At 48.0% G+C, this 16,017-nt stretch overlaps 1 protein-coding gene across 4 annotated transcripts; it reads left to right on the plus strand.

The window, feature by feature from the left end:
- The first annotated feature begins 1,194 nt into the window (after positions 1-1,194).
- Positions 1,195-14,969, plus strand: THNSL2 (threonine synthase like 2). 4 transcript variants are annotated; one of them, XM_048942535.1, is made up of 9 exons: positions 1,195-1,609; positions 2,613-2,737; positions 3,409-3,603; positions 3,870-4,022; positions 4,499-4,729; positions 5,579-5,727; positions 8,068-8,193; positions 9,221-9,372; positions 9,500-14,969. In XM_048942535.1, the coding sequence occupies exons 1-9, from the start codon at positions 1,545-1,547 to the stop codon at positions 9,753-9,755; spliced, it is 1,452 nt and encodes a 483-aa protein (XP_048798492.1). In that variant the 5' UTR covers positions 1,195-1,544; the 3' UTR covers positions 9,756-14,969. The 4 variants fall into 4 exon arrangements, with proteins under 4 accessions (XP_048798492.1, XP_048798490.1, XP_048798489.1 ...); XM_048942533.1 differs by having other exon boundaries at positions 2,499-2,737; positions 9,500-14,968; XM_048942532.1 differs by having other exon boundaries at positions 2,490-2,737; positions 9,500-14,967.
- Positions 14,970-16,017: the final 1,048 nt, after the last annotated feature.

Consider the following 16,017-nt stretch of genomic DNA (forward strand, 5'->3'; position numbering starts at 1 on the left):
CTCCTGAGACCACTGAGAGTGTGCTGAATGGAGGGTGATAAACGCCTGGAACCTTCAGGGAGAAGATGGGGTAAAGATGTAGGACATGCTTACACCACGGTGAGCCCCTGTATTGGGCACCCAGCTCCATAGTTTGGCCTCCTGCTGCAGGACATCTCCTGTTCTCCTCTTCCTCGGCTGTAAAACAGAGCCCTTTGGAGAGGCGTTCCTTTCTGCTGCCAGAAATCCCGGCTAAGCACACACTGCCTGGGTGCATTGAGAGTGAAGGGCACTGAGCAAGGGTGGGAACAACCAGGACGAGGCTGCGTTTGAGCATCTCCTCCGTGTGTGCGAGGCTTTGCTGCCATCCAGTGATGTATCTGTGCTCTGCAGCTCTGCCGGGCCTGGGGGTGCTTTGCAGGAGGTATGGAAAAGGCACACAAATCCATCCCTCACTGCTGCATTATGCCTTTCTGCTTTCTCCGTGAGAAAATCCAGTTCAGGGGGATAGAAACTGATGCAACGTTAGTAAAAAAGTGACACAGTAGCTTTAGCTGGTGCCTGCAAACAGCTGGCTTCTGTCAGGTCCAAAGAGCAGCTGAGCTGCTATGGCTGAGCTGCTTCATGGCTATCAAGTGCTCAGGACAGAGCGCAAGTCCAAAAACACGGAGGCACTTTGGCATGAGCAGGCTGTTTCATTTCCCAGCTCTTGATCTATTGCTGCAGCTGATTATTAATCTCATTATTAATTAATCTCATGCTGCTAATTCACACATGGAAAGAGAATGCATGGAGGCATAAAAATCTTGTGGTGGTAGAAGAGGTGAGGACCCAGCAGGGTGACTGCAGGGCTGTAGCATCTTGTCAAGATGATCAGATGCATATTGATAGAATTAAATTGCACTGTATTGCTAATAAAAGCTATCAAGTTGTATGGGTTGCTTCCTCCTGCTCACAATGTGCTCAGCCTCTGCGTGAAGCCCAAATTCATCACGCTGCTCTGAGAGAAGGGAGACATCAGTAGACATCAGTAGAGGAGGCAGAAGATGTCAGTACAGACCTGTTTTTCCTTTACTGGTCTGATTTCACTGTCCTGCTTGGAGATGTTGTTTTCTGTCAGCTGCTGAAGGAGCACAACGAGAGCAGAAAAGCTGGTAAACAAGGGATTAATAACTAACCTGAGGGTGGATGTAAGGCTCGTTTACCTTCCAAAAATACACAGAGAATTAAAGACACACGGACCAAAACCCACCTGCTTACAGCCTGCGGCACTGCAGGGTTTGCCCTGTGCGCTGGGGCCGGCTGAGTCGAGCGGCCACGTCCCCAGGGCGGCTCCTGGGGTGACCCCGGGGCTTTGGGTGACCCTGGGGATGGTCCTGGGGAGGTTTCACCACTGATGGAAGCCTGAGCTCCCCTGGAGAGCAACGCCATGCCCCGCCAACGGCTTATTCCAGCCTGCTGCGAATGGATATTTCGGATATCAGGGAAAAGCGCTTTACAAACAGGGCGACGAAGCCCCGCAACGGGCCGCCCGAGGGCTGCGCAGGGCGCCCCGACCCGCCTCCATGGCTCGGGGCGGAGCCGGCAAAGGGCTGCGAGCCTCGGGAACGGCCCGAGGCGCGGCGCCGAGGTGAGGCGGGCCGCGGGGCAGAGCGGGGCGAAGCGGGCCGGGGGGAGAGGAAGCGGGATGGGTAAAACGCTGCGGTGTTGTTGGAAGGAGGGGTGGTGGGGAAAGATGGAAGAAGGAAAGAAGTGTTTTGGCCGAGGGAGGCCGGCAGGCTTCGCCCCTCCCCCGCAAATAAAACCAAACCAAAACAAAACAAATCCTGGAGGTTTGCTGCGCTCCCTTTGAGTTAAATGCTGCCCTTACTTCCAGTGTTCAACTCCCTCGAAAAAAATCAGGCTGCTCTAGAAGCATAATCTCCCTTATCCCCATTCCTTTTCCCCATTCTTTTTACCCTTGACTTTTTTCCCGTTTTCCCCCCTAACTTTTTTCCCCTTTTCTCCTCCCATTCACCCCCTTTCCCCTCCTTTTTCCCACGTTTCTACCCCTTCCCTCCCTTCTCTTTATCCCTTTCCCCCCTTTTCTTTACCTCCTTTTCCTCCCTTCCCCCCTTTTTCTTTACCTCTTTCTCCTCCTTTCCTTCACTTCCCTTCCCCCCTTTCCCCCCCCCCCCCCCTTTCCTCCTTTTTTCCCTCCCTTTTCCCCCCTCTTCCCTTCCCCTTTTTCTTCTCTCCCCTTACTGTCTCCTTTCCCATTTCCTTTTTTTAAAGAAAAAATTGTTAAGTAATTTTATCTTAAAGCTCCAGCTTTTGCACCCAGCCCTCAGGAAACACCAGGTGCCCCCGCAGTGACTGAGTAGAGGAAACATGTCCAGGACAGTGTTAGAAGGGCACAGGCAAAGCAAACCCACACAACACCATCCTCCAGCCCCATGTGTCTACATAGGAAATATTTTAGGGTCAGTTTGAGTGCTCCCAGCAGAGCAGATTACCCATGACTTTGGCAGTGACCGCAGCGCCCACCCAGCACCGATGGAGTACATCAGCACACGGGGGGGCACGGAGGCCGTGGACTTCGAGGAAGCCCTCTTCTCTGGCTATGCACCTGATGGTGGGCTCTTCATGCCCAGCTGCATCCCCTCGCTGGACAGGCCCACATTGCAACAATGGAGCCACCTCTCCTACCCCGAGTTGGTGAAGGAGATATGTTTCCTCTTTGTCAAGCCTGAATTGATCCCACGTGGCACACTTAGTGGTGAGTCTCAAGTGGGAGCTGCTTGCAGAGATGCCTGTGAGGATTTCGGGGTGTTTGGGTGCTGCCTTAGCTTAAGCATCTTCACAGTGCCCAGAAGATGGAGCCTGCTGCACTATTGCCTGACCTTTTCTCTGCCCCTTTCTCCTCTGTCACCTTGCTGGGGCTTGTTACCTTTTGGAAAATGTGTACCCTGCATGCACATGGGGACTGTGATGATTGCAATAGCAATTGCTAGTGCTGTGGCCCTGCTGACTGCTGGGGGAGTGCAGTGCTAGCACCAGACCTTACCTGTCTGCCAATGGCTTTCAGCTACTCCATGCTCTCTGTGATTCCATTTGTAATGTTTTTAAACCATCCTTTCCACCAGAGGGCAGCTACAACCTCTGTCTCAACAGTGTGCTAATGATGAAAGTTTCCTTTATTTTGTGATTTAACAGTTTGCTTTGGTTGTGTCAGGTTTCCTCTAGAGTTCTTCACTGCGGAGCTATTGAAGGCAATGGAGCTTGGCTGGCTTCCTCCTAATAGCTAAAAACAACTTCTATATGTCACCTCTCCAGCTCGGAGAGTCTTTGCCTTTGCTTCCCAGGAGCACACAGAGCACAGATGCAGGCAACCACAGATAAGTTGTCCTGTACCTATTCTGACAGCACTTTTAATTGTTTTTCCACTAGATCTGATTGACAGGGCTTTCAGCAAGTTCAGACACAAGGATGTTGTTCATCTGTCCAGGCTGAAGGATGGGCTGAATGTTTTGGAGCTCTGGCATGGGGTTACTTACGCATTCAAGGATCTGTCCTTGTCCTGCACTGGGCAGTTTTTACAGTATTTCTTGGAGAAAAAGCAGAAACACATCAATGTTCTGGTTGGTGAGTATTTCTCTTTGGAGGGGGAAAGCTTCTGGGAAGGTTTTTACGTTGAGAGCCATCATCCTACAGCCCACCATATAGGTGCCCCAGAGTAGTGGTGTTGCCTCATGGGTGACTGATGGGGGATCCTGTCAATGCCAAGGAGGCTCCTCTAACCAAAAGTATCTCATGGAGCACCTCCACATCTTTTTCTTGAAGTCTGGTGATGCAATTTTGATTGGTGTGTCAACGTTTGCATTTCTTGTTTCTTCATTGCTTTGAAACAGGGACTTCAGGGGACACAGGGAGCTCAGCAATTGAGAGCGTGAGAGGGCAGAAGAATGTGGACATCTTTGTTCTGCTACCCAAAGGGTTGTGCACCCAGATACAGGAACTTCAGATGACCACCGTCATTGAAGACAATGTCCACGTCTTTGTTGGTTGGCATTATTGTAGGATCGTCCATGTTGTGGCCCTGCTGTGTTGAAATTGTGACCCTAAATGTCTCCAGGGGCTGCTGGTTTTGCTGCTGCAGCCAGCTGGGTCATTTCCATCACAGTGACTATGCCCTGCTGTCTTGCTAAGGAGAGGCTCTTAGCCCGTGTTCCCACTTTGATGACTGAGTGGTTCAAGACTTTCTCTTCTGGTCTCCATTCACCTGCACTGAATTGAACACCATTTATTGGAACTAAAGGATGAAGGGGTGACCCCACTTCTTTTTCCCCCAATTTTATGGTTTAAGTAACCCCAACTCAAACAGCCCCTGAGACAGACAGCCAGCTCAGGACAATCCTGGCTGCAGCGAACCCCAGGACTTCAGTCTGGCCCTGTTTCTGAGCAGAAATGCTTTGTGCCCCATGGCACTGATTTGGCACTGATTTTGGCACATCTACTCTTTCCTTTTTCTTTCTGACAGTTCACGGGAACAGCGATGAAATCGATGAGCCTATCAAGGAACTGTTTGCTGATGTCGATTTTGCCAGAAGGAACAACCTGATGAGCTTGAATTCGGTCAATTGGTCGAGGATTATGGTGCAGATTGCTCACTACTTCTACGCTTACTTTCGGTGCACCCCGACCCTGGATAGCACCACACTGCCAGTGGTGGAAATTGTTGTGCCAACAGGAGGCGGGGGAAATGTCACAGGTGAAGGGAGGAGAGATGGGTTAGGGAAGAGAAAGAGTGCTCTGTGACCTGAAAATGTTTTGCAAATGCTGGGCATTGCTATTTATTAAAACACCCACTCTCTGGTAGGATTTCTTCAGAACCACTTGTATTTTATTACTCATGTCTGGTTATTACTCATTGAAGCGTCTCTGATGATTTGCAAGGTGCAGAAAATCTGAAACCACCCTTTAATGATGACTGTAGCTATCTTGAGGGTGGATGCATTGGAGAAGGACAGAACATGTTTGGTCCAGAAAAGAGGGAGAATACTGTGGGTCTGATTTCCCTAGTAAGACTTCAATAGAGGTGTGAAGTTCTCCCTTGTCTTACCTGATTTAGATAGCTGCTGTCAAGAGGGCCACTCCTGACTGCCTAATCTGGCCCTTTCCATGTGAATCCTTGACTGCCTCCATCCTGAATTAGGCACACAGCAGTAGTATGAAAAGGATTTAATGCACTCAGCTGCTTTCACTGTATTTCCAGGCTGCCCATCTGAGGCATTATTAATGATCTCCAAGAACCTCCAAACTTCTTCTCTTTTGCTGGAGTGGCACCTGTCTGACCTCTCAATCTCCTGCCTATCCATCTTCAGATCTGGAGATGTTCAGTGGGCTGGTTTGCCAGGAGGTGCATTTTGTCCTAGGATTTTGTAATATGGGGCTCTACCAAGGCATTTAAGATAGATATCTGGAGGTTTATTAGGGGTTGTCGTTTGTGCTCACTTCTGAACTTGGATGCTCAGTCAGCTTACAGAACAAATTCTCTGTTAAATCTGTTTTTAATGTTTCTTTCTCAAGTATGCATGTGTTTTTTCACTTTTGTTTCTAGCTGGCTGTATTGCCCAGAAGATGGGTCTTCCAATTCAGCTGGTTGCTGCAGTTAACAGCAACGACATCATTCACAGGACTGTTAAAGATGGAGATTTCTCACTCTCAGGTCGTGTGAAGGCTACATTAGCATCAGCCATGGATATTCAGGTAGATAATGAATTGGAACAAATGGAAGATAATGAACGTGCGTATTTTTAGATCTTTTTTTCTTGTACTTTGCTATACCTGGTTTATAAGACTGTAATTTTGCCACTGGCAGTGCCTCTCAGTGATGCACTGGGAGGTGTGAGTCATCCTGAGCATTTATGCTGCAGACTGCTGAGCTGAGACAGATCAAACATCACCTTCTCCCATACTTTTCAAGGCTGGACTTTGTAATCTCTGTTGCTAAATGGTGGATTTCTGGAGATTTGCTATGTGCAAGCTTGGAAGGAAAGGGCCATTTTCTCAACACCTCTGTGACACTCAGAAAAGTATAAATCCTGTCACGTCCCAGGGTTTCTGTTGGTGCTTCTGGAAGGCTGCAGCAAGAGCAAGAGAAGGGAAGAAGCTGGAGTAGCCCTGAAGAAATGCCTCATCTATGACCGTCTGCAGTTTGTGCAGAGCAAAACAAGTCCCAGCAGGCAAAGGCATCAGAAATGAAAAGTCATGGGGGGACAGAAAGCAAGTGCCTGGAGACAAATACCAGGAAATAATAACAGCAAATACTCTTTCATACCTACCCTGTGATCCTCAGGGATTGGATCTGCTTCCAAACAAGTGACCTAGGTTTGAAATACTTGGTGTTGTATCACCATGGCCTTAAGCTACTAGAATTTTCCAAGAGCTGTTCAAACACAGTGGGAGAACTTGGGAGCGTGGAGGAATACGGTGTTTTGCAGAGAATAAGTTGTTTGCTCCCATCACTGGGCTGCTGTGGCCTGCAGTTTGAAGTTCCTCCCGTAACATGAATATGTGGGGCTCACTCTCCCTTTTGGTTGCCTTTTCTGCAGTCTCCAGCTAGTGACTAACTGGAAAGATGAAGGTAAAGCAGAGCTTATAGTGTGGATGACCCTTTTAAGGAGAACTTCCAGAAGAATCACAGCGCACGCTGTGACTTTCAGCATCAGAAGCCAGCCAGGGGATTTATTTTCTGGGCCTGAATTCAGGCAGCAAGACTTAGCTCATGTCCACAAGCCAAAACTTTCCTTGGGAACAGTTTTCAGTGTGACCCATCCTCCTGACTGAGCCCAGGTGTCCTTCTGGACAGCTCTAGTACATGGGACAAAAACAGACCATAGAGATGAATAATGTGAAGATCAAGGCTCCCACTGGGGGCCCAGCCCAGACTGACTGGATCTAGATAGCAGAGGAAGGCATAAGCTGAAACAGATGGAGGTGGAAGGAAAACTTCTGGGAGTGGGAAAAGCAGAAAGGGAAGCAAAAGAGGCATCAGGAGGATGGGCTGGAGGCACCTCTGGTAGCAGGTCATCAAAGTCCAAGCGTGCTAACAAGTAGTTTCTCAGGACACCTGGGTCAGGACAGCCTAAACCAGGGGACAGCCTAAAGCAAAGGGCAGGCAACACCCATACTACAATGAAATTACAGGCTGAAGGCAGTGGAAGATGATGGTGGGAAGATGTAGAACAGGAATGGAGCTGTAAGCCACCCAGATAAGGACATCAAAGGCTGAGTAAGTCCCGATGACTTGCCAGGGGAGGACAGGATGGGAGGAACAAGAGGTCATAGGCACTGTCAGGTATATAGAACTCATTCAAAGCCAGCACTTCCCTGCAGCAGAGCAGGAATCCTAGAGATGTGGTGAGGACTTTGTATCAGGTGTTCCTTGTCCTGTCTGTTTCTACAATGTACCTTGGTCAAACCACCTGGCTGGACATTGCTCAGTGCTTCTGAGCACATGGGAATGAGAGAGCAAGCAGTGAGACCCATTTGGGACCCTTTTGTCTGGTATTGCACTGAGTTTTGCTGCGGTGTCGTAACGCCGGTTGCTACATAGCCATACAGTCCAGTCAGGCCCTATATGTTCCTTATATGTTTACAAAGATTATTGGTCAGCCCTGCAGGGAGCTGAGTGTCTCATTAAGTAACATGGGAGCTGTGTGATTCATAGCAGCATCTGCAGCACTCAGTAAAACCGCTGTATATTTCTGGTTCTTAAATACATAGCGTGTTATTAGCCTGGTTTCCTCAAGGTGATTATACAGATGTGGTCTCGCTGTCAATTTATCAGTTGTCCCCTCATTAAGTTGTTTTAATCTGATGGTCACTGCCAGACTGCTCAGACAGGTCAGGAATCTGAAGGACATTGAGTTCCCAAAGAGAGCTTGGGGATGTAGGTGTGCAGGGAGAAGGCACAAAACCTACCAGCAAGAAGAAGGTGCAACAGGGCCTCACCCCAAATTAGACATCAGAGAATCCATACAGCTGCTCTCACCCTGAGACAGATGCTCCCATTTCTGCTGCTCACGTGTTCCCTTGTCATCCCAGGAGCCGTACAATGTGGAGAGGATCCTCTGGCTGCTCTCAGGTTTTGACAGCCACCTGACAAAAACGCTGATGGAACAATTCACTGTGTCCAAAAGCCTGAAGCTGCCAGAGAGTTTGCACAGAAAGGTCAGTCCTTCATGCCTGTTCCTCTGTGTGGAAGAAGACTTACTGTTTCCAGTTGGTTTTGACTGGAACAGGTTGCCCAAGGAGGCTGTGGATGCTCCATCCCTGCAGGCATTCAAGGCCAGGCTGGATGTGGCTCTGGGCAGCCTGGTCTGCTGGTTGGTGACCCTGCACATAGCAGGGGGTTGGAACTGGATGATCATTGTGGTCCTTTTCAACCCAGGCCATTCTATGATTCTATTACTCATTTTCACAATTAAAAAAATCACATTTTGGAGACTTTCCAAACTAAAATCTAAGAGAAGCTTTATGTCAGTGCAGGTGCATAGAGATGTTTAAAAAATAATAATAATAATAAAAATAATAAAAGAAAAAAACAAAAACCAAACCTTTAGATAAAAGCACTTATAGTTTTTTTAGGTAGGATATGAAATCACCCCTTCTTGGCCACTCAGTGCCTGCATTAGCTGTGCAGTGAGTCAGGCCGGGGTGGACTGAGCAGTGGATTCTGGCATGAACTGAGTGTGGTGTTGGGGAATGGGTGTGGGGTCCACTACTGCCATTCAGCCTTGATATGGTGAATGGGACCAGGAGTACAAAGCAGAGTGAAATGCAAGAGAAAAGTGGAGGTTTGAACTGTGAAGCTCTTTGGGTGAGATGCGGAGATCTGCCTCATCACACCCAATGTGTGCTGTCCCAAACAAACATCATTTCTGCAGCACCTAGGCCTGCTTGCGTGTCAGAAATATAAGAAGAAACCCTCACATTACTTAAATACAGATGCAATATATAGACAAGATAATGTGAAAATGCATTATTACAAAACTGGGGGAAGGATACATTTCCAGCAGCACCTTCCTCCAGCTGCAGCAGACATCCCTTGTCTTGATTATGTGGGGGAAACCGCCATCCAGTTGCTACTTCCAGCCTTCCTGTTTCTGTTTTGCTGGGTGCCCATGGCATCAACTCCATTGAAAGGAACACGTGAGGTGATGATGCTCAATGCAAACCTCTGTTTCTCTTGCTGCAGGTCTCGGAGACCCTGCGCTCGTGCTCAGCATCTGATGAGGACATCGTGCAAGCCATGCAGCGCTGCTGGGAGGAGAACCACTACCTGCTGTGCCCACACTCGGCCGTGGCTGCTCACTACCACTACTCACATCTGGACAGCTGTGCCAGCAGGTAAGGACCTGCATGGAGACAGGTGTGCTGGTCAGCTGTGTTAAAGGACCAGAGCATCACTTTCCAGCTTGCTTCTCTGCCTACTTCTCGGGGCTGACATCAAAAGATTTCTTGCTTTTCTTTTCAGCACACCCCGCTGTTGCTTAGCTCCAGCCTCTGCTGCCAAATTTCAGGATGCTGTGCTGCGAGCTGGCCTGGTTCCCGAAATCCCTCCTGAAATCACTGCCCTAACAGCGATGGAGACCCGGTCCACAGTCCTACAGCGAGGCGAGGATTGGGCACGAGTGATCCGGGACCACATCACAGCTGTGGAGCAATGGTGGGGGAAACGGGGTGCTGCTCTGACCTCCCCGGGACTACAGGGTGTCAATGGACAGGCCTGAGCTTTAGGGATGTGGCTGGATGATACCCCAGGGCTCATTTTCCTTTACCCGAGAGCTCTCTGTTACACTGAGATAGAAACCTACTCTTCCTGTGCAGTTAATTATTAGTTGGAACATATTTTAACTCTGAATTATTAGACTCTTTAATAATTTTTTCACAAAAGAACTCTGCAATCGTATTCTCTTTTTTTCCTATAAAGTTATGAATGCTGATTGAAATGCTGAAGGAACATCTTTGTCTCATCATTGTTAGCCATCACAAAAAGCTCCCTTAAAATTATCCGCAGTCATCACCTACCTTCATTCAGTGATTCTGTCCCTGAGCATCTTGTACCAGACCTACCAGAAGGAGTAATGCTGGGTGTCACTGTCAAGCCATTGTGGTTAGGTATTAAGAGGAAATTCTTTGCTCAGAGGTTGCTGAGGCATGGGAACACTGCCTTGAGGGCTTGTGGGTGCCCCATTCGTGGAGGTGCTCAAGGCCAGGTTGAATGGGGCCGTGGGCAGCCTGAGCTGGTGGGTGGCAGCCAGCCTGTGGCAGGGGTTGGGACTGTATGGGCTTTAAGGTCCCTCCCAAGCCAAACCATTCCATGATTCCGTTGCATTGATTCCTGTGTTTTGTTTTATTTTGTCAGCATGGATGGCAGTTAGCAGTTGAAGATATATCTTAGAGCAGCCTCAGAATGGAGGCAGTGTGAGGAGAAGGGATTCCCAGACCTCCCTGAGAATGGGATCACTCCAAGAGGTGCCTGCTCAGTTCTGGGGGGTGCACAGATGGGGATTGAGATGCCTGTGGTGCATGTACAGGCAAGGATGGAGCTGCAGGGCTGGGCGAAAGCATTCTGGGAAGCAGAATTGCCATTGCAAGCACTTGTGACATCCCATCTTTGGGTACCAAGATAGGGACTGAGCTGTATCCCATAAAGTTATGCTGTGCTGGATTACAAGGGGCTTGTTTGCACTTTGGAGAGGAGGTTCATGTGCTGCTCACGGAGCTTTTCCACTTCCCAGAGCTCATGTGAAGATTTGAACGCTCGTTGCAAACATGAAGGACAGAAATGGGTGGTTGGTTTTGTTTTTTTTTTTTCTTTTGTGAAGTGGATGAGAAAAACCAGCATATGGGATCAGGGATCTGAGCTGGAATCGACCTCACAGCAGTGCACACCTTTCAAAGCAACATGCTGCCCTTGGGTTAAGTCGTGTTTAATAGCCCAGAATGTTCAAAGCAGTAAATGCCTCTGTTCCATAACTGCTGGAAATGAACCCAGGGCTGGAGTGAATCTGCTTTTAGGAATCATCCCAGCTACCAAAACTTGCTCAGTGTTAGTATTAAATAGTGGCTGTGTCCCCTGGCTGTGGTTATTATAGGGGTGCCAGCCACTGGACCTACATTGTAGTGCTGTATCTCGCAGCTTTTGGTCCAGTCTTGCTGCAGGCTCTTCCAGGGCAATTTCCACTGGAAGAAATAGGAAATGGGAAATTCCCCTTATCTTCAGACTGAAACTTCAGGACTTTCAATACCACGTTCCCATCATGTACATATAAATACATAAATACCTCATGTGGGAGCTGCCTCCACAAGCCGTGCATCTGGCAGGATTCTTTTGTGCCTAAAAAGGGAAAGAAAAAAATGGGAATAATTACACCAGGGGGAAAAATCCCCTTTTGCCATAAAAAAAAAAAAAATAAAAATAAAAAAAATTCCCCATTACATCAAAGGAAGGATAAAAAATGGGAGGGTAATCTGAAGGTTTAGTGGCATTTAGCGGGGTAAAAGAAAATGCTGTGAAGTAAATCAGCAAGGGGATTTGCAGAGTGTGCAGGGAGAGCAGGGAGCATTGCCCGGGCTGCAAGCTGCCGTGCCCAGCACCCAGGCAGCCTCTCTCATCTCTTCACCACCCCCTGCTTGCTTCCCATCCAAAGTCAGTGGGAGAGAAGGGATACGTGCCACCAGCGAGGCCACCTCCATCCCCAAAATGAAGTGTTTAAAAATGATGCAAAATGCAGCTGAAGGCCTTGTATTGGAGTAACAATGCAGCCTTTTGCTTGGCAATTACTTGCTCCTAGTGCTGACTTTTTCATAGATTCACAGAATGGCCTGGGCTGAAAAGGACCACAACGATCATCCAGTTCCAACCCCCTGCTATGTGCAGGGTCACCAACCAGCAGACCAGGCTGCCCAGAGCCACATCCAACCTGGCCTTGAATGCCTGCAGGGATGGGGCATCCACAGCCTCCTTGGGCAACCTGTTCCAGTGCTTCACCACCCTCTTTGTGATGGCTTTTTTCTTTTAATTAATGATGGAGGTGATGGTGAGATCTCCCCCCTCCTGAGATCTGACCCCCACCATCAGCAGGTCCTTTCATTTTGCAGCATGTTATATGGGTTGAACTCCACCACCTCTAATAGCCGCCTCCTCAGACTTTGTGGTTCTCAGACAGGGCCAACTGCCCTGCTGTAATTTAGCTCTTAATCATAACTGAAGCCACCCTGTGAGGGGGGAGAGGCCTGAAATTGCAGGCAACTCCACATCCAAGAGGAAGGTTGCAAATCCGGCTGGCCAGGAGCAGCAGGATGCATGAGTGAGGGGTTCCACCGAGCTTTGTTTGCAAGAAGAAAGGGAACAATGAATGGTGAATAGGTCCCCTTGCTCCTGTATCGCCCCTGAAGCATCCTGCTGGGGATGGTGTCCTGTGCAGGAGGTAGAAGAGGGTTACATTCCTAAATATCCTATAGAGTGGACAAATCTAAGGCACTATGAAACCTCTTTTGGTGCTCTCCAGGCAGGAAAAGCCTGTTTGGTTTGTGTGGAGCCAGGAGTTGGACTCAGTGATCCTTATGGTTCCTTCCAACTTGGGATATTGTGTGATTCCATGTTTTCTGGCGGATGGAGGGGAAGGCATAGATGCTGTAGGATTGCTGTGACCTGCAGAGGGCAATGCACTGCCACACAACCCAGCCCTGCTGTGGGGACAGGCCTGGGGACATCTCCCAGCAGGTCCCATGAGAGGCTCAGGGATCCAATTCATCCCCAGAATGGGTGCTCAGAGCTTCCACACAGGCTGAGTGGAGAGGAACAAATTTGATGGGAAGATGGAAGATGTGAGGAGGAAAGTCATGTGGAAAGGTGGATGCTGGTGGTACCTCTCTATCTGACACCTTAACAGGTGGCTGAGGGCTCTGGCCGATCAACACACTTCTTAGTTAGACAAACATTACTTCTGTGCCTTCCAGAGCTGTGCACAAATCCAGGCCATATCATGAAATAATTCATTTCAACATCAGCTGCTTACCCTTTTCTCCAGCAAAAATTCCAGTTTCCTTCCTCTAAGTAGGTCTGATCCATGCATCCCAGGAAACAGGTGATGCCCACAGTCTCCAGTCATCCTCTGCGGGAACCATGTATCTCACCAGGCATGTTCCCTAGAGATTGGGACACTTCACAGGAAGGGACAATATGGCTGGGGCTCCTTACCCCATGTATTTAATGGGAAGAAGTACGTTGGGATGGGGCTGTAGTGTGTTGGGATGGAGATACAATGTGTTGGGATGGAGATACAGTGTGTTGGGTTGGAGATACAGTGTGTTGGGATGGAGATACAGTGTGTTGGGGTGGAGATACAGTGTGTTGGGATGGAGATACAATGTGTTGGGTTGGAGATACAATGTGTTGGGTTGGAGATACAGTGTGTTGGGATGGAGATACAGTGTGTTGGGATGGAGATACAGTGTGTTGGGATGGAGATACAATGTGTTGGGATGGAGATACAGTGTGTTGGGATGGAGATACAGTGTGTTGGGATGGAGATACAATGTGTTGGGATGGAGATACAGTGTGTTGGGATGGAGATACAGTGTGTTTAGAAGAAGATGCATTGGGATGGAGATACAATGTGTTGGGACACAGTGCGGTCTCACATTGCTCAGTTGGTGTTTTCTACCTCACAGTTCATGCATTCCACAACATCTTGCTGTTCTGTGGGCATTTTTGGTGTATGAAATTTGGGATTTGGGACACCTGTCCCAGTATGGGTTGCATCTGCCGAGCTAAACATGGAGGTCTGCCTTTTAAGCCATCTGCTTCCAAGTTAGAGGTCATTGCCTCATGCCTTGCCCAATGGAGATGTGGATACCAGTGCACCACTCCAGTCATTAATAGTGTCATTAAAAATGCTATTAATTAAAGGGAAGGACAGAACAACAGGATGTTTGCAGGGCTAGCTGAGATGAAATATGGGCAGTTCTACAAATCTCAGAAAGGCTGAGGATGAGGATGCTATTTCCCTCCAGCAGAGCAGCTCAGCCTTCCTTCATCCTCACCCGTCTGCCTATGGACACCTACCCTGTCCCTCCTATGCACAGGGCTGATTTTGGGGGCCATTTCATCAGCTGCCCATGGTGTCACGTCCTCCTCCAGCACTGCCTTTATGGGCCGGAAGGAGGAGTCCACAGCACAGTGAATTAAAAGCCAATTCTTTAAAACAGCGTTCTGAAGGTTTGGGTGTTGAATTATTATTTATAATGCCCCGGGGGCACTGTGTAATTTATGGACAGGTATGAAGACAAGTAGGCGCTCAGACGTGGGTATGAGCCCAGTGTGAATGCCGAGATAGAGAGATAGATAGTTGGATAGATGAAGATAAGCTCCTTGGCCAGCAGGGCTGGAGATTGGAAAGCTCCTATAGATGTGAGCTGTGCTAGGGTCAGAGCTACTATCCCTGTGCTGCCACTACACAAAAAGTCATCCCAAATATGGTTCAAATTGTTTGTTTACTTTTGTTTTTTTTTTTCTTTTAATTAATTTATCCCAAGTGCAAGGAAAAAAACAAAAAGGAATTGCTTTGTTGTTGCAATTTGCTGCTAGGCATTCCTATGTGTGCTAATGATAAGTATTAATTAAATAGCTTGCTGTTGTCTTTTAAATGCAGTTCTTTCAGGCTGTAATTAAACACAGACACCCAGCCCTTTCTGTCTGCATAGAAAGAGGCAGGAAGGCCTCCGAAGCTGCTCTTCTTTCCTTGTAGCAGGAGAGAAGTGGAAAATGAAGCAAAACCAGTTTCCACTGCAAACTCACCACCCTGTGCATGTCCTTCATGGGGAGAGCAAGCAGCCAAAGGAAATTAAAGGAATGCAACTTCCAAGATACCAGCCCTGCAATCAAAGGAAGTTTCTATGCCCTTAAGATTTTGCAGCTTCATGCATTTTGAAGGTGGAGGAGATCACTTTGCTTGATCTCCAGTGCCAGGCAGGCTGTTGTGTACAACACTGCCGTGTTCATCGAGTCCAGCAACTTGTTGGCTGGTGAACATTTTGATGTGAAGATCTACAGATAAGTGTCCATCCCTCCTACTCACTTCTTCAGGCTTTTTCTAACTGGCTGTGCTGTGAGTGCCCATCCCAGTGCTGCTCCTGTGGTCAGTGCTGAGGGTGTGGGGAGAGCCGCCCTCACCTCTCTGCCTTCCAACAGAAACTCAACACAAACGGCCTCTAGAAATGTAAATTAAAAAGTTCAGATGCTCACAGGATGGACAGCAACCCCTTAAATGAAATTCTTAGTGATGCAGAGTGGCACCTACACACAACACTGCTCCTGACTTAAAGATATCCTAGCTTCACTTGCCTGAAAAGCTGCTGCCCATTGACATATGCACAAAGGGATGCTGCATTATTTAGGGCAGTGGCTGGTCCAGCAGCACAAGGGTGCCAGGTGGGGATTTTCCCCAATTATTTCTGTTTTAGAAAGGAAAGAGAAAAGGAAAAAGAAAAGAAAAGAAAAAAAAAAAGAAGGAAAGAAAGAAAAGCTGGCTGTGTTTGGAAGTTATATACTTAATTGAAAAGGGATTTGGACTTGTTTGGGTTATAATAAAATAATTTGTTCCACCATAATGAGCTGGTTTTGACCAGGTACTTCAAAACCTATTTTGAGTTAAATGTAGATACGTACTTTTAAACCCAAAGGATTCAGTTTTACTCAAAATGGCTGAAATTGTATTTAATGTAGGGCAAAGGGAGCAAAAGGGATTATTACAAAAATTTAGGAAGTTTGAAAGTCTTTAAAGCACCACGTCCAGTGGAAATGGTACATTACTGTGAAGGATTCCCTCCTCTTCAAATGTGCAGTGTCTGAATGGAGGAGGAAGTGATGCAGGGAGGAATCATAGAAGTACAGATTCACATAATCGTTTGAATTGGAAGAGACCCCTAAAGGCCATCTAGTCCAATTCCCGTGCAATGAACAGGGACAGCTGCAGCTCCATCAGG

This window comes from Lagopus muta, chromosome 4 (assembly GCF_023343835.1).
Source record: "Lagopus muta isolate bLagMut1 chromosome 4, bLagMut1 primary, whole genome shotgun sequence".
Classification (NCBI taxonomy): domain Eukaryota; kingdom Metazoa; phylum Chordata; class Aves; order Galliformes; family Phasianidae; genus Lagopus; species Lagopus muta.